General features: G+C 39.5%; 1 protein-coding gene across 13 annotated transcripts in view; it reads right to left on the reverse strand.

Moving 5' to 3' along the window:
* FN1 (fibronectin 1) overlaps nucleotides 1–18888 on the reverse strand; it is a 67354-nt gene that overhangs the window by 14221 nt on the left and 34245 nt on the right. For 4 of the 13 annotated variants that reach the window (XM_059703056.1, XM_059703061.1, XM_059703055.1 and 1 more), the window contains 14 exons: nucleotides 17137–17305; nucleotides 16374–16460; nucleotides 14082–14273; nucleotides 12507–12779; nucleotides 10905–11087; nucleotides 8295–8384; nucleotides 6747–7016; nucleotides 5881–5997; nucleotides 5149–5313; nucleotides 4555–4710; nucleotides 3573–3686; nucleotides 2509–2772; nucleotides 1164–1351; nucleotides 269–356 (listed from right to left, as the gene is read on the reverse strand). In XM_059703056.1, the coding sequence (XP_059559039.1) occupies nucleotides 269–356; nucleotides 1164–1351; nucleotides 2509–2772; nucleotides 3573–3686; nucleotides 4555–4710; nucleotides 5149–5313; nucleotides 5881–5997; nucleotides 6747–7016; nucleotides 8295–8384; nucleotides 10905–11087; nucleotides 12507–12779; nucleotides 14082–14273; nucleotides 16374–16460; nucleotides 17137–17305 (2356 nt within the window). The remainder of the gene's footprint in view (nucleotides 1–268; nucleotides 357–1163; nucleotides 1352–2508; nucleotides 2773–3572; nucleotides 3687–4554; nucleotides 4711–5148; nucleotides 5314–5880; nucleotides 5998–6746; nucleotides 7017–8294; nucleotides 8385–10904; nucleotides 11088–12506; nucleotides 12780–14081; nucleotides 14274–16373; nucleotides 16461–17136; nucleotides 17306–18888) is intronic. The other 9 variants (XM_059703066.1, XM_059703060.1, XM_059703058.1 and 6 more) reach the window with 3 other exon arrangements.

Genomic DNA, 18888 nt, shown 5'->3' on the forward strand with positions numbered 1-18888 from the left:
TACTGTACTGTTAAGATACAGTACAAAGCAGCATGTCCTCCCCAAACTTAACTCTATGAAAACAAATTCCAGCAAGTAGAGCATAAACTAGTCTTCATTCATAACACCAAAGGCGCCAGTAGTTAAGTCAAAAAGATGAGCGAACTAATCAATTCCCAGATTGGGAATCACTCCATTGTTAACTTAGTGATCTAGAAAACCATTTAGCATTCTTTAATTTTTGTTTATACAGAATGTTTTTTGATACTTAAAAAGTTTGATCACTCACTTTCCAAGGTAGTGACAACTCCTTGAGCTGGCCTGCTTGTCAAAGTGTCCTTAAGAGCGTAGACACTCACTTCATATTTGGTGGCCACCTAGAAAGAAGGGCACGGTAAGCTTTAGCAATCGGAAGCCCGGGGACTTTCACTGCTGCATTAGAAAGATGCCATAGTTATAAAAGAAAAATAAATAAACTAGCAAAACCTACAGCACTATACATTCCTAGATTAATTTCCTTCCTACAATACAGGTGATCAACAACAAATTTAAATTATATGAATTTTAAAATGCCCTTAGGGGTAAAGCCCAAGTAAGCCATAACTGATATACTTATCCTAAGCTGATACAAAATGAGGAGAATGGGTATTAGCCTGTTTCTTTATGAACAGACAGGTATAAACTGTGAATTTTTCTGATCATAGAGAAGCAAAGAGACGACTCTCTCTCTGAACCCTCTTTCTATAGTTTCTTCTGGAATTGGACTTATGTTAAATGTATATCAATTTCCTAGGTTACTGGTTAGTTTTTTGCACACAAGTCCAGAAGGACTAAAAGTGTTTTTATGAAGGTAGGGTCAGGCTGGGTTGGTGCAAGCTGGAGAATATTCCCTGCCAAAGTAACAGAGCGCAGAAAATGTATAATAACTAAGAAGATACATGCGTTCAACCTGTATATAAATTTCCCCCTGCACCCACACATACCCTTTTAAAGTGAACAGAATACATTTAAAGAACTGTGCACAATCCAAAGCTATTTATAAAATTGATACAAAATCACAATAAAAGTATTTGATGGCAGGTGCCAAGAATATCATTAGATTTACTATGATGTTATATTTCTACCACCTTAAACTGTTAGAGATGGCCTACTTGTTTATTTCAATGAAAAAGAGCATTTCTTACCATGAGTCCTGATACAACCACAGATGAGCTATCGGGAGCAAGGTTGATTTCTTTCATTGGTCCCGTCTTCTCCTTGGGGGTCACCCGCACCCGATATCCAGTGAGCTGAACATTAGGGGCTGTCCACTGGGCAGTCAGGCTAGTTGGCGTAACCTGAATGAACCTCAGGTTGGTTGGTGCAGGAATGGCTGTCAGGAGGGTCATTGGTTAGAGGTTATCTTATAGGAAATGGGGGAAACGGACAATAAAGTGAATTCCAAGAAGTAGAATAGATTGTGCTTGGTTTGGGTTAGGTGATTTCCCTGATCAAAGATTCAGTATGAGAAAGTACAACAAGAAGGGATGCAAAATGAAGAAAATGTTTGCTGAAAGCATGTTTTATATCCACCAATGTTCAGCATCACTGGAAACACAGATAAATGTCAGAATTCTGAAAGACTTTAGGTTTTAGAAGATGTTTTTGCTTTCCCTTAAAATTTTTTTTGAAAAGTCAGAATGACTGATTTAGGCCATTGAGATTGATTTTCCATTTGTACGGAAAGATGAGCAATAGCCCTTTTCCGATATAAATTATCCTCGTATGGAAATCCATTTCCCAGAGAATTCCATGCCCCCAAAGTTAGAATTATGTTTTGATTCGCTTTATTTGGACCCTGTGGCAGATATCACTGCTAAATTTGAAGTATTCTCTGTGGTGCAGCATAAGAAAATTGGATCATAACAGAAGCAGCAAAGAGAAGCAAAGAGCAATAACACAGATTGTCACCTGCAGGGTTTCTGCTGTCAGAAGGACATATCTTAGCGTTCCCCTGTGCTTCAGAAACAAAGCACAAGAAGATAAAGTATTGTGGAAAGCCTGTGCCCTATGTGTCTGATTCTCAATCCTTTAAGCAAATTACACATAGGGCACACGATTATCTAACCAGAGAAGGAAGGTCTTACCCACGTGTTCTCAGAATTATGCTGCTATGAAATGGCTCATTTGGGGCTCCTTTTGTAGAGTACGCTCTAGGATGCCAAACTCCTTTTCTTTATACACAGTGAGTATAGCCACAGGGAGGCATAGTTCAGAAAATAATCCACAATTTTAGAATTATCCTCAAATGTCTCATTTTATGGCCTTGTTGATAAGCCAGGTTACTCCAAAATGTCCGCGTATTAGACTTGATTTAAAGATCACCTAAACTTCACTGTTTAGTACAATTCCTCGTAAAGAGGGCCTTTCCTAACAGAGGCAACTTTTTTTTAACCCCCTTACATGGAAATTAATAGCCTGATAAACTCATTAAGCAGGGCATAAAGCCTCTGCTCCCATGAGCACCCAGTGGTGCAATTAACGATATACCTGTGGACTGGGTTCCAATCAAGGGCTGGCTCTCCATATCACCGTGCAAGGCAATCACACTGACTGTGTACTCAGAACCAGGCCTGAGGCCTTTCAGCTCTGCAGTGTCTTCTTCACCATCAGGGAAGAGCTCATGGATTCCATCCTCAGGGCTCGAGTAGGTCACCCTGTACCTGGAAACTTGCCCCTGTGGGCTTTCCCAAGCAATTTTGATGGAATCGACATCCACATCAGTGAATGCCAGTCCTTTAGGGCGATCAATGTCTGTTAGGCAAATTAATGGTAAGAGGTTATGTGAAAAGCAAGTTGTGAAATAAGCATTTTTTTATAACATGCAAAGCAGTTTTGCAGATACCATTCTCTTTGATGAATTAAATTCCAATCAACCCAACTATTACAGAGAAAATTACCTGATCCTGTTGAAGTATTTTTGATTTTGAAAATATTTAATGTCACATCATTTATTAAGACAGGTGTACACGAGATGTGTAGACACCTTGCAAAGTGTCCTCTCAAAGAGGACTTATTTGCACTGATTTTAAGATTTTGTACCATAATTTACTTTTGCAATGTGATGTCAGTCTCACAGACCTGGATTTTCTACACCTTTGGGAATGGTAAAATTGATTTTCAATGCTAGATTTAGATTTTTATAATCCTTCTTTAATAACTCTGGTGCAGCCACAGTCCTGCAAATGCTCCAAACATACAAGCTTCATGAGAAAGACTTCAATCAACTTTACCATCCAGTTGTAGAAAAGACGGTCCTGGCAAAATATTCTGTAGATGTGCAATAGGCAAATAAGCTTTTGCTGAGGCCATTTAAGCAAAAGAAACTTAAAGCACAGCAACCAACTATGGTGGTTCCACAACTTCTTTCCCTATATGTTCATTGCTTGGAACTGGGAGGAAAAAATATGCTTGTAAAGGGCTCAATTCAACATAGAAACTGACCAACCAGTTGGCTTTCCCCATGTATAATCGCAAATGACATGCAGAGGGCATTCAGGTGCCTAAGAACAAGATCTGACTTTGAAAATGGAAGATGAGCACGGGTTACGTACTGGTGACGGCCGTCTGGACCAGAGGCTGACTCTCTCCGTTTTGACTCTGAGCGTAGACACTGACCTCATACTCCACTGTGGGCTGCAAGCCTTCAATGGTCATTTCTGTTTGATCTGCAAAGGGAGTGAAAAGCAAATGCAGCATCTATGTCATTCCACTGTAATGTCATCCAATGGACATTCAGATTTCAGTAGGAAATGTGTGCTGGCCTAGATTTTCATTCGTACACTTATCAGGAAAATATACAGGAGTCAGACATGGATTTCCTCTTGGATAAATGTGTTCATTGCTAATACAAATCATCATATTGGAGTACAGTCACACTAAAGAATAAGCTCCAAAATGTAATATGATACCCCCAACAATGAATGATAACAATTATGAAAAAAAAGAAAATTAACTTGACTTTAAGATATTGCTTTAAGGCGCGTGTTCGCACGCGCTCTCTCTCTTTCTCTCTCTCTCTGTAGAATGTCTGCACTTCCCCGCCCTCACTTCTTGCTTGATGGCAAATACCTTTGCTTCTCTCTCCCCTAAGCTCCAAAGGCCCTTTTTTTGCATCTGTAACTTGTTTCCTGAGCCCACACAGCCCAGCTGGCTCACTTTTTCTACCTCTGTGACTTTCTAACTAAACTTTCACTCGTATTTGAAAAAAAAAACAATATTGCCTTAAGATCTTCATTTCACAAGTATTTTATATAAAAACAAAAACAAGGGCTAAAAGGATACGTAAAAAATCAGTTAAGCCAATCTCTCTCTTGGTGTGCACAGTGAACAAAACCACAAAGGTGGGTCTCATCATTTAAGATGTCCACACCATTAAGCAGAACTATGCATGGAAAAACAGAAATGCACTTATTCGAAAAATTCTACTGTGGAGGGAGTAACAATCATGAGCCCTGAATTCACAAACGGGGAAACTTTAACATAAAGTGGGCCTCCTATTTTTTTCTGGTGCATGTGAGATGCTGCAATTCTTACCTGGACCTGCAGTTTTCGTTTTTGTTGGTCCCAGGCCATTTTTGGGAACAGTGGTGACTCTGTAGCCAGTGACAGGGGAGCTTGATGGCAGCCACCTGACACTGATGCTATTGTCCTGAACATCAGTGACATGCATCTGTGATGGTTTGTCAATTTCTACAAAAAAAAGAGAAAAAAAGAGGAGAAACCAATGAAGCCACAGCCCATGCAACAAGACTGGACAAGTCCTTGTCTCCAGTTCTGCTACATATAGGATAATCTCTTACTATGATTAACGACTCCCAAGGTTTTCTTTTGTAAAAACAGAGATAACTTTTGGGAGGTGAGATGAGCACCTTGATACCATTACCTGTTTTCAAGATGGCTGCTTCATTCACACAAAAACTACATTCTAACTTAGGTGTTTACCTTCTTACCATATCAGCTCATCCATTCATTCATTCAACGCCTTCTATGGCTGTCTCTATTGTAGGCATGTGGAATACATCAATTAACAAAACAGACAAAAATCCCTGCCCTTGTGGGTATTTCCTTGTACATTTGGTTTAAAACTGTTGGCAGTAGGTGTTCTCTTCATCCCAGAGGCATCAATACCTGTCCGATAATCAATGGAAACTGGCTTGCTGCTTGCCGGGCTGTCCCCCCGGCCTGTGACAGCATACACAGTGATGGTATAATCTACTCCAGGTTTAAGGCCCTTGATTTCTGCTGTAGACTTGCTCCCAGGCACAGTGAACTCCTGGACAGGGCTGTGTCCTCCTGTTTGAAAAGAAGTTAGTAAAAGTGTGAGTGGCTGAGAGATACTTGGGGAATTGCTGAGTTACTGCATTAACGTATTGAGAGCAGCCTGCAAGTGACCCTTTAAAAAGGTGCTCTTAATAGGGCTTGAACAAAAAGTCAGAATTGTAGATTAACATGAGAAGGGAGAAGAAGGTAAGTCCTCAACACAGGATTGCATAAGCTGTGTTCCTTTTTCAAAATTTTAATAGAATATATTCATGTAAAATAAAATTTTGAAAATACAAACAAGTAAAAAGAAAAATACAAATAGCTTATCATTTCACTGCTGATAATAGGTATGTGAACTTGCAATCCTTTCTTCTTCAACTCTACTATTCCCCTTTTAGGACTATACAAACAACTTCTAATCTTGATTTTGCTATCAATTATTTCATGCATATTTTCCACATATTCTTGGAAAAGACAAGGCTCCATTGAATGAACTTGCCAAGCTTTCTTTGATTATGTGTTCACCGTTGGGCTTTCAGATTACCCACAACAGGATCTGACTTGATTAGAGGGTGAAATAGCATTTGACTAACGCACCTGTTTCTCCATAGGTGATCCTGTAATATCTCACTGTGACAGCGGGAGCTTCCCAGCTGATCAGTAGGCTAGTGGGGTTTGTGGCAATAATTTCCAGGTCCCTTGGAACATCAGACACTAGAAAAAGCAAGGGAAAGTTCTCACATCCGTAACTTTCACACAATGCCCAGATTCACTCTTTGCTCATTTTCCAGATAATTGTGAGTTTTTTATATAACAGTGTAAATAACATACAAAATTAGCAAAATTAAAAATTATGAACAAGGTAAGGGGTTAAAGAGTCAATTCAAATTCTGATAAAAATGATTATTTCAAATTTATTGAATGGGTTCCCCCTCCCCCAACTTTCTTTTCTGAAAAATTTTAAAACAACAAAAAAAGTCACAGGAATAATATAATGAACACCCATATCCCCTTCCTTTAGGTATCTGACAATTGATAACATTTGCAGCCCTCCCCCTGTCTTTTTGTTAATCCATTTGAGACTAGGGTACAAATATCATGATAATACTCCCTTAAGTACTTCAGCATCTATCAAGAACTTTGACACTATTACATTAAAATAATCATGATTTTAAGAGAACTTTGAAAGAGTATTTTCTGTATTTTGAATAAGACTGCAGTTATTAAAAATGCATAAATACCCAAATCAGGTGAGACATTTCTTAGAATAAAAAAAGTATCTTCTCTCATATACTCTAAGATGGAGATTTTTCTCCATATATTCTGTCACTTCCCTATGTCTCATAACCATGATCTAATTTTTAAGAGATGATGACTCAGACAACACCAACCTATTTCACAGAAGATACCACTTGCATAGGAAAAGTCCTCTATATTTCTTTGAAGACCAGAAAACAAGTTACCTGTTGATTGCTGACCAACCAATGAGGGACTTTCCTCTCTGCCATTGAGTGCAACAATGCTGACCACATATTCTGTGCCCGGATTGAGGTTGGTGAGGGTGATGGAATTCCGAGTCGGGGGCACTCGATCTTCTCGAGGTCTTCCACCAGCATGTTCCGGATGATGGCGAATCCTGTAGCCAGTGATGGTGGCTCGAGGAGCAATCCAATGCACCGTGAAAGAGTTGGCAGTGATTTCAGAAAAGTCAATGCCAGTTGGGGAATCAAGACCTGTTTTTCCCACCCAGGGGAAAAAGGGGGGGGGGGAACACCACCAGATTAGGAAGTGAGAAAATAGTGGAAAGTAACATACAGCTGATGTTTCTGTTTGTTTTTTTCATTAACACAAGGAATTGCCATAAACTCAGGTTATGATGGACTGATTCTAAACCACATATAAACTTCAAAATGATAAACTGACTCAGTTCTAAATGGCCAACTCAAGCATTCTTTTCTTTGTTCTTTTGCTAAGCATTCCAAGTATCATTACAGGAGGTTTCTACATGCTATTAAAGAAAAGGTGCTTAAGATATTCTAGGAATTGATATTTTTAAGTGTTTCAGTGTTCAGTAGTCTGTGTTTCTATCCTATAAGTGAATCTCTGAAAGTGAGAAGATCTTCCCACTCTTGAGTTAAGTGTTTGGCTCTCAAAGAAGCTTTCTACACTCAAGAGGGAACTGATATGTCAACAGATGATGATGATGCCTGATATGAAAGTTTCTGAAACTAAGACATTATTCTAGACAAGTTACAATGCAAGTAATTCCTCATGAATCGGAATTTAGTGCAGTGCAGAAAAACCAGAGAGAATTTGGAGTTTATCTCAAATTCAAACCATGTAACCTCTCTGGGACTTCTAACAAATTCTGTTTCAGTTAAAACATTTACTTATTCTATTCGATAACATACTCAAACCAAATTGAGATATCACAACACCTTTTTGGAAGCAAGTGGACTGTAATGAATTAATTAGTGGATATATTGCATTGCACTTTTTTAAAGGGAAAAATTAAAAGAAATACCACATCACGTTATGGGATTCAATTCAACTTCGTTTTTACAGTAAATGAAGATTTAATAAAGTAGAAAAAAAGAGATAAACTTGTTGACTTAGTAAAAGAGGGAAAATATGACAATGACAGTGTTGGGTCAGCCATTAGACAGAGCTCGCTAAAGAGAAGGAATGTTTATCATCCCTAAATAATAGACATTATGAGATATTCTTCTTGGGAGAATTTTTAAAAAGATAGACAACAAAGTTTCTGGACTAATTTCAGTCTTCTCTGGAAACAGAGAGTAGAATCTTAGTGACAGGAAGTCAGGGTAATAGTTGAATAAGGCGTCTTTTAATTTTCAAGACCAGTGATCACAAAGTAATGACAAGGCTACGAGCACCACCATCACCACCACAACAGATGGAGATGTATTTTTAGAAGGACGATTCCATTTTTGTTATTTAAAATTAGTAGGTGAATGCTACTTGATAAGCATATTGCCAACATGACTCACCTGTTCTCTGTCTTCCTCTGAGAGGTGTGCTCTCGTGTTGTTCATAAACACTGGAGACGCTGACCAAATATTCTGTGCCAGGCAGGAGATCTGAAGAGGTAAGTGGGACTTACTTTAAAACTGCCCTTGAAAGCATCAAAAACCTAAGCACCCCTGGGACTATTTCACCTTACAGAATATCCAAGTGTCTGGTCCTACAGCCTACTTATTCCTAAGTGAATGTGGGTGGCTACCCGAAGATGGGCTGCAACTGGGTGATAAGGAAAGGTCACCTTGCCCTGTAGCATCTCTAAACCCTGGCCTGTTCCACCTCTATGCATGTGACTCAGCCCGATCTGCAATAAGATGGAGCTGCTGTAGCATAGTAATATTTCTATCACCCACTTAATAGTACGTCTGTTGGGGTCATGTGCTGACAATGACCTTGACACTGTGGATTATCATTTACTCCTCAGAACAACCCAGTGAGGTAGTCTGCTAGTTTTTAAAAGCAGCTGTATGGCCATATAATAAACTGCATATATTTTAAATGTACAGTTTGACAGGCTTTGACATATGTATACACTTGTGAAACCATCATCACATTAAAGAACAAATCCATTACCTCCAAAAGATTGGTTTACAATTATTCCCACTTTACAAACAAGAAAACTGAGGCATAAAGTTATCTCCTTGGATATACTTGCCCAAGATCCTACAGGAGTTGACCCGGACCATGACCCATGGTCTTAACAATTAACCTTTACTGGGAGAGTCATACCCCAAAGGGAAAGTGATTGGTTCTGCCATATTAAGGTAAGAGCAGACACTTAAATTTTTTTTATTTTATTTTTATTTTTATTTTTTTTTTTTAGAGACGGGGTCTCGCTATGTTGCCCAGGCTGGAGTGCAGTGGCTATTCACAGGCGCGATCCCACTACTGATCAGCACGGGAGCTTTGACCTGCTCCGCTCCGACCTGACGACCTGGGCCGGTTCACTCCTCCTAGGGCAACCTGGTGGCCCCCCACTCCCGGGAGGTCACCATATTGATGCCGAACTTAGTGCGGACACCCGATCAGCATAGCGCACTACAGCCCAGAACTCCTGGGCTCAAGCGATCCTCCAGCCTCAGCCTCCCGAGTAGCTGGGACCACAGGCGCGCGCCACCGCACTCAGCTTAAAAAATTTAAATATACATTCCTGGATAGCTTCCTATTTTGAGGAATAAAGGTACAGAGTAAGGTTTCTAACCATTGACCTCCTACTCAAAAATCCCCATTCCCCTCATATCATCTGCCCTTCAGCCTTTCTGCAGAGGTCCCTGGTGGAGCTTGGACTCCACTTTCCTCCTTTCTGCTTGGCCAGGGGCAATTTACTTAAACACTGGGCACCGCCATTGCCTCATCTGTAAAATAGGATATAATGGCTACTCGAGGGCAGCGGTAGCCAACCTTTCGGACCTCACAGACCACTGGTTGGCGACCGCTGCTCCAAAGGTTTCTTTAAACCAGCAGTTGCCAACCTTTTGGAATTCACGGACCACCAGGGGTCCACGGACCACCAACTGCTGCTCTAGGGGGAAATGGCTACCTTGAGATCTAGAGTAGGATCTAGAATGAGGTCTTAGAACACAGGATGGACATGTGACAGATCTGTGGCTATGATGGGGGCAGATGGTAGTCCTGAAGCAGGGCTTCTGCATTGGGTGAAGTTATAGCTACTGATCACAGGGTGCTCCAGATGGAAACAACCTTCCCGCTGATAGGTAGATACAGGGATGCTCTTGCCCTCAGCCACAAAATGAGAAACCAGAACTATGGTCATACTATGTCTGAAACATAGAGAACGTTTTTAGACCACCCTTTGGTAATGGACCTAAATATGAACTATTTCTGTCTTATGTCTTAACTTTGGCTGTTCTTATGTATGTCTTTTAACTAGTACAGTGAAAATGCTGAAAAACAGCATTGACTTGAAACACAGCCCACTTATATTTTCTTTAATAAACGATATCTATTTCAAAAGAGTAGGAACTGGAAAGAGGCAATTTCCATAAATGGTTGTTGTTGTTTATTTTCATGTCAGTTGTTTTCTAAGTCCTCAGCCTTAAGAGAAATCCCGCCAACAGATTCTTTCTGAAGTACAAATCAAACTGGCTCTTTCTTCAAAGAGCATCCTGATCTATCCTGAGTAACCAGTCACTGTTTCCGTGTTTTCAGATGCTAAACAGATTGCCTGCTGACACTTGGGGAAAAAAGAGATAATAAAATAGAAACAGTGACATTATTCTCAATTTTCATTTTCTCTCCAAACATTCAAATTTAGTCATGTAATTTCTCCTGACATACATTATTTTAATGTGCTTATTTGGAAGCAGAGCATGTTTGAAGTCTTTGAACTTCATTGCTGGTGTTTTCCACTATGATTTTTTTAAAGTTGTAGATATGAAAGATGTATTAAAATAACAATAAACATGACATCTTTCAAAATTTACAAAGCCTCAGGTCAGATTTGGAGTTTAGTTTGTACTTCTATTGTAGCTGTTTTGATCTTATTTGCTCCCACCTGAGAACTCAGAATTCTTTCCTTATGCTTGGTATTTATTGAACAGATACATTTGACCTCTTACTTGTCAAGACCACTGCGTTGTCTGATGGAGAAATGGACAACTCTGCAACATCCTCCTCATTTTTCACAGGTGAGTAGCGCACCAGGAAGTTGGTCAATTCAATGGATGGAGGCGGGGCCCACGTGACACGAATAGTGTCTGGACCAACATTAGTGAATCGCAGGTCAGTGGGAGGAGGGACAGCTGGTTTCAAATAAGAAGGAAGACTAAATTAATATCATTTTAAAATGAAAGGTAACAGAAATAGCTGGAAAGGTAAAAACAATATTTCATGCATAAAGGAAACAAGTCATCATCATGCATAGTCTAATCTAAATCTAATCTAAATGAGAGTAAACTATAGTTGACCCTTGAACAAAACAGGTTTGAACTATGTGGGTCTGTCTGGATTTTTTAAAATACTGTAAATGTATTTTTTGTTCTTTATAATTTTCTTAACATTTTCTTTTCTCTAGCGTACTTAGCTGTAAGAATATAGTATATAATTTGTATAACATACAAAATATGTGTTAATTGACTGTTTATGTTATTAGTAAGGTTTCCAGTCAACAGTAGGCTATTAGTAATAAAGTTTTAGGGGTATCAAAAGTTATACATAGATTCTCAACTGTGTGGCAGTCAGTGATCCTAATCCCCATATTGTTTAAGGGTCAATTGTACTGTTAAAAATAAAACACTACACCTCGTACTGTTAGGCCCCTTTAACCTTTCTGCCATCAATATATCTTAAACAATAATTTTAATTGACATCCAAATATGTTGCTTTTACGTACATTATTAACATCACTGAAGATTTTTTTATCCCAGGCTGAAGAGGCTCAAGTTGCCACACAGCAAAGAGAAACATAGCGGTACTTTCCAAAGAAACACATGCACACAGACAAAAAGAAGACAGAGTCCTAGATGTCCCCCGGACACGAGAGGACGAGAGCTACAATTCCATTCCGTGACTACTACTTACAAGTGAAGAGGGTTCATGCAAATTGGTTCTCAGCATGTTCCTTACCATGCAGGGCAGAGAACGTGTATAATGTTGCATGCTCGTCCCAGACTGAGGTTAAAGAGGAGTTTCCTTACCTCGCCACAGCAATAGAACTTAGAGTGTGCCAAAGTGTTGTTTTGTTTTTCTACCTCAAAACAACCCCTTTCCACTCTACCCTAAATTTCAATGGGTTTTTAGTCAGCTCCAAAGAAGGAACATGGTAGAATTGATCAAAGAGTAGAAGGAAGCACATTTTGGAAGTACTTTCTTATTAATAACTGGTGCTCATGATACACTGTGGCATTCATGTTAGATCATTTGACAAATCACAGGTCCGCAAATTCAATTAATCTTTGCCATTTGTTTTGTAGATCCGATATCTACATTTTGTTAGCTTTATACATATTTGTGCTTTGAATGAAAGTCTACTTAAGACTGCTTGATTATGTCTTCACCCAATCAGTTTAGCATCTGCATTGGATTCCTTACTCTCCAAACCACCTTCTTTTAATCTTTGGCAAATTGCTGGCTTTCTCATGAAAACATCCATATTTAACCAGTGACTGGTGGCAGCATGCAACACCATCCGTGTCTCAAACACAGAAGTTTTCAACATTCACCCGTTTGCTGTGTCAGTGTAGTAGGGGCACTCTCTCCGCCATTAATGAGAGTGATAACGCTGATGTCATAGTCAATGCCCGGCTCCAGCCCTGTAACTGTGTAGTATCCTACTGAGGAGTCCACAAAATCTTCAAATATGGGGATACCTTCTCCTGCCGCAACTACTGTGATGCGGTACCCAATAATGGTGGAAGAGTTTAACGGGGTCCACCGCAGGCCGATGCTTGAATCGGTTATATCAACAAAGCTTAGGTCAGTGAGTTGGGGCACCTCTATTGAGTTACAAAGCAAAAGGGGGAGGGAGGGGGGCAAAAGGAAAATAGAGGCAAAAAAGAGGAAAAAATAAAGCAGTGTACATCAGGTCACTAGTAGTAAAATTGACGGAATGTTAAAGCAATGATGGTAGTATGCAGTCTGTTCCAAATTATCTGAAATATTCCTGAGCATCCTGAATAGTTTGCTTCCCTGTGAGAGTCAAACAAATTACACTGATCTTAGGGATTCTCTTGAATTTTGAAAATGTCTCTAAACAGTACAATTGGAACGTCTCAGGCTCCTAAAAATTATAGGCCTGTTTAGGATGTCAAAACCATCCGTAGGATCTGGACATAATACCTGTAGTATCAGCAATGTTGTCTTAAAAATCCAATATTTTTTTAGTAGGAAAATAAAGCTTGCAGGAAGATTTGTTTAAAAATTTGATTGATGAGTTTTTTCATTTTCTCCCCATACAAAAACTCATGACAAGATATGGCCATAATGTTAACACATTATGAATATATGGTGTGAAATGTGCCATCTAAAAGCAGAGTCAGGTGGAAGACAGACAGGCCTGAGTCCAAGGCCAGTGCCAATATTGTGTTTAATTCATAATCAAAGTTATTTAATTAGCACTACTAAAAGCATTCTACCAAAATGCGCTAAGGGGAACACAACCTATTCGCTTTCATCTGTCACAGTCCCATTTTGGACAAACAACGAGCCTATCCCTGGATAGGTCTTTTCAGGTCTGTGTTTCAATCCACAAGAAAGAACGCCCTGAAGGTGTGGTCTTTCTTTTTCTTTTTCTTTTTTTTTTTTCAATTTTTTAACAAAGAAGGATTTGAAACAGAAAGAATTGGATGTGTCTATCAGGTGCTATTTCAGTGCTTACATATGGAGACAGGTACTATTTTACAGCCAGCAGCTGACAATTGGACTGTGAGACCAGGCACAAATGGACTGAGGGGATGCATTTACCATATTACTTTTAGCCTGTCAGTACTGAGTACAGACACGTGACATCATTTTAGTAATATTTCCACGTGAGCAGACAGAGTTAATGCCACGGTTGCCACTCCATTACATACTCATCGCAACAGACAGCTTCCCAGTGAAGCAGGCAGTGAGCAGTGTTAACAGCAAGCATTTGTCCAAATTGTTGCTTTGACTTCTTGGTTTTGAAGAGTGCGGTTGGGAGGTCAGCATTCAATCCCACCTCTATCTGACAAACTCAACCACTTGGGGATTAAGATGTTAATCCCCACTCTTACTGCAGCTGCCATTCTGAGGATAACAGCTTATTTTTCCATTACCTGGAATGATGGTATCAGAGATAGGGACACTTTCCTTGTCATCTTTGACAGTGTAAACACTGACATTGTACTCCAGGCCAGGACTCAGGTTTTCAAAAGTGCAGGAACTCTGATCTGCATGGACCACTTCTTCCAAAGAATATCCCTGCTGGCCATTCGTTGGGGTGGTGGTGATTCTATAACCACTGATGTCTGCAGAAAACAGAAAGGAGTAAGTTAGTGGCTACAGGAAGGATTTACAACCCAGAGCATTTTAAACCAGAATCCAATGATGAACCCCCAAAGGGGAATGGGGAAAGGACTTGGCATTTATTAAGGATTTACTGTCCTTAGTGCTTACAACAACCCTTTGAGGCAGGCAATAATATCCTTGGTTTAAAGAAAACCTTGGAATGGGAAACCTTGGAATGGGAAAGTGATTACCAAAGGCTTTCCTGCCTCAAAACTCCATGACCCTTCTACTACTGTACCCTGTACCCTGATTGTCCTTACTGGATCATCTGCATGATGCCTGAGGAATATTCCATTTTACCTGCTTAGTATGAAATGGCTCTCAACCTAGGCACATTCCCCAAAGCAGGCTCTCCTAACGTACAAAGTCTAACTATGGAATTTACAGGAAGGGAATAGGAAAGGAAAAAAAAGTGGGAGAAAGAAGTGGCTCTACTTATTCTAGTGAAAGAATATTAATTGATGAAGATTTCAGGAATCATAGAAGTTAGGCAATAAGAGGGTTGAGGGGGAAGAGATATTCAAATTAAAACAGTGATGACTAGCGATCTATAGGGATAGACTAAAGTAAATGAGAAAGTATATTTACGTTAAACTTAATAAAGGGCAAGGAAATGATGGCATATTTTGCCATTAGAAACAGGATGAAAACAAAAGTATAAACAAGGAAATCCAACCAGATGGGAAATACACGCAGAGGTCATTGCATTTGCTAGTGACCATCTAGACAGGCAGGCGAGGCCATCCATTAAGACTAAATATTAAGGACCTAGCTTTTGACATGCATGAGATTTGCCAACTTAGTTTCAAATTCAGTCACTTGGCTGGAAATAGCATAACTTTGGCTTAAACAAAGTTTCCACAGATAATGAAAACTTCACCAGAATCACTCTATTTCAGAGGGAGATTAAAAAAAGATAGGTTGAGCTAGTTTTATTCTGTGTGATTGTACACATTGATCAGATAATTAGAGGTAATTCTCTTAGTTGTATGCCTCAGCAAATGTAAAAACTATTTCTAAAATCAGAATTAGTAAATCAGAAATAATAAACTAAATATGGCCCTTAAAGTAACAAGTATAATAGTTATAGGTGAAATCAATCTGAGTTGGAACTTCTGTTTTTGTTTAATTTAGAATTTTCTCATTTATGACTATCCCGATATCTCAATAGTGATTCTCTTAACATACCCAATATTAACTAATACAATTACATTTTGGGTAACATTTCTCATTTTTAAAGAGACTTTCACATGGGCTTGGCAAAAGTCAGGAATATCTAAAATCTCTGCTGTCATAGTCACAGTACATACATCATGCTACTTGAAAAATACTATAGCTAAAAATATTTCACGATAAGTTTCAATATGTGTGATCAAGGAGTTTAAACAAAAGCTATATTCAAAGTTTTAAAAATAGTCATGGAACTCCATGAAAGCAATTCCTTGGTACTGACTATACATAGAAAAACACACAAACAATTAGGTTCCCAATATATGACGCTGGGTGTGAGAAAGGGTCTGGAAAACTTAGTTACAATCCCGATTTTGTAACATTTATAATTTGTGACCATGGGTAGGTCAGTTTTTTCTTAGTCTCAATTTTTCATTCTGCAAAGTGGATCGTTTCTACCTTCCATCACCCTTAGATTTTTGTGGTGCAACTCATGACGAAATATACGCGAAAGTTCACTGAATAATAAACTTGAACCTGTGATAACTCATAAAAGAAGAATTACGCAGTTTGATTTCAACTATTTGCTTGGCGATTTTGAATGCCACTGGGCAAAAGCCACCTTCCAGAATGCTTTTCCACAGCCCTCGTGACTCCCTACAGAGCTCAACAGGCACCTGCCTTGTTCTCTTTCCTGTGATTTAAGTAAACATGCGGTTAAACACCCTCCCTGTCACTCTATGATGCATACTCATGTCCTCCCGTGCTTTTTATGGAGGGATAGGTTCTTATCATTGTCAACCTGCATTTCTCTGAAAGGACCAGCTTCCACAGCCCTTGTCTTGGAAAGGCACTGCTTACACGTGCCCGCTGGTACCTCGCAGGCTTACCCGGGGTGGTACTTCTCTCCCAGGAGACCGTCAGCACTCCGGTGTCAGGGTTGGCATCCAGGTGCAAGTTTGTTGGGGGAGATAAAGCTAGAGAAATAATTGAAAATTAAAAGTTAAAGCTAACACAAAACACTTGACCTATGGAATGCTTCCCTCCCTCCCTATGTTTCCTTCCTTCCTTCGATTCTCTCTTTTTGAAAGAATCAGTAAAAATATAGAAGTTGTACTATAAAACCAAGGTGGAAAGCAATTCTCTGTCAGAATTTTTTTTTATGATCAATGATTTTGCAATACTATTGAAATCCTTTCCATCTTACCAGTTCATAAATACTCTTGACATGGAAAGAACACTTCTGATGCCATGGACTATATGGCATAAATTGAACTTGCTACTCGAAATTTAGCAACAGCTAATAATATAAGTAGGGGTAGATCTTTCCCCTATGCCATTATCATATGTAAAAAGTGATACTGGCCTGGCGGGTGTGGCTCAGTGGTTGAGTGTCATCTATGAACCAGGTCACCAGTTTGATTGCCAGTCAGGACACATGCCCAGGGTGCAGGCTCAATCCTCAGTAGGATACATGCAGGAGGCAGCCAATCAGTGATGTTTCTCTCTCATTGATGTTTCTATCTCTATCCCTCTTCCTTCTATCTCCCTCTCTTAAAAAAAAAGGGGGGGGGGTATTGATTTCAGCTATTCTTTGAAAGTGGAACAGTTTTAAACACTTAAAAGAAAAAAAGGGCAAAGAACTCCTCTTACGTGTCACCACTTTGTTGACAATGGGTGTGCCTCTCTCTTGCCCGTCTCTGATGACTGAGATGGTGTACACGTACTCCACACCTGGAGTCAGGCCAGACACAACAATGCTTCCCGATTCTGAAGTCACTTCTCGCGGGGCTTCCCCTCCCTGGCTTGGTCGTACCCCCAGCTGGAAGAAGAAAAGCAAAATAAACACCAAGAACAAATCTTTCCAGAGCTGGGTGTCTTCCGAGAGGTTGTGGTTACGTTTCATAGACTGTGAACTCAGGAATGGCACAGTGTGCTTTTACTGGGGAATGAGTTGGAGCCTTATCTTAGTTAAAATACTTTAGCTGGGAATTCTCTGTACTGGGGGGCTGGGGTGGGGGAGGTGTCCTCGAAAACTGCACAAAGGTGGCTGTAATAAAAGGCTCCAGGAAAATGTTATTACCTACTATTTTTCTAGATAAATCATCTCCCAGTACAAACCGTAAGTACACACACAGGGGCTTTGGGCCACACAGCAGTTCATTACTATTTTCTTTCACTGGAAGGAATCCCCTAGCTCCTGCTTTAATGAGTTATTACCATTTAGTTGCCAGTTAGGGTACCAGCCCCTATAACACTCCTTTTGTAGAAGTAGGTTCAGAGCTTCAACTGCAGGATCATATGTTACAAAAGCAGAGTTAAAACAAATGTGCCCATAATTTGAAATCCTTTTAAGAGTTTCTTTCAAAAACCTGAGTAATATTGTGTCATCGATGTTCAACTCTAGAGACATCCCTTGTATGTCAAGGCTTCTGAAAGTCAGAATGACATTAAGGGCAATTTATAAGGTAAGCTGGTAATCTTCAAAAAGGGTTTCTCTAAATTTAAGTAGCTTAATCATCAATATGACCATTTGTACAGCTCAAAGAAGAAATGAACGTTGGTGTATTTTCTTAAACAAATAATCACGGGGAGTTAGTCTTGATTTCCAATAAATATTTCTCTCTATAAAAATGCAAAAAAAAAAGAATTATTTTGAACAACTCATTTGTATTCATCACTCCCCTAATATTATCACTTTAGAGAACATGAATCCATACTAGTATATCTACAGGGAAGACCTTAATCTTAACTTCTATTAAGTGATTCACCCACAGGGGCTTAGAACAAGTTGAGATGAAACCGATTGGATAATAATGTGATTTTTAAATGACTCTGAGTTTAATTGGTCTCTCTAAATGGGCTTTCATGAACTTGTTGACCCATTTAGAGCAACATCAAATGGAGTTTCCTTTATATTTTTAAATGTAGTTCCCGGGGGGAAAGGATAGAGAAAATAAGATAACAGCAGTGACAGTTACATGCTAATGTTTTATCTTTTGCAAAGCACTTTCTCTGCCTTCGTCCATCTTTCTAGCCAGTGAGACACAAATATTGTTATGCCCTGACAATGTGGTCAGAGAGGTCTGAACAGAGCAGGTAACAAAACCCCGCCAAAGTGGCTCAGTGGTTGAGCATCAACCTATGAACCAGGAGATCAAGGTTTAATTTCCGTTCAGGGCACATGCCTAGGTTGCGGGCTTGATCTCCAGTGTAGGGTGTGCAGGAGGCAGCCAATCAGTGATTCTCTCTCATCATGATGTTTCTATCTCTCATTCCCTCTCCCTTCCTCTCTGAAATTATATATATATATATATCAAAAACAAACAAACATATATCAAAAACAAACAAACAAAACCAGATCTCCTGACTTTTGAGCATCTTGACTTCTGCTGCATCCAGAAA

The sequence above is a fragment of the Myotis daubentonii genome, chromosome 7 (genome assembly GCF_963259705.1).
Source record: "Myotis daubentonii chromosome 7, mMyoDau2.1, whole genome shotgun sequence".
NCBI classification, from domain to species: Eukaryota; Metazoa; Chordata; class Mammalia; order Chiroptera; family Vespertilionidae; genus Myotis; species Myotis daubentonii.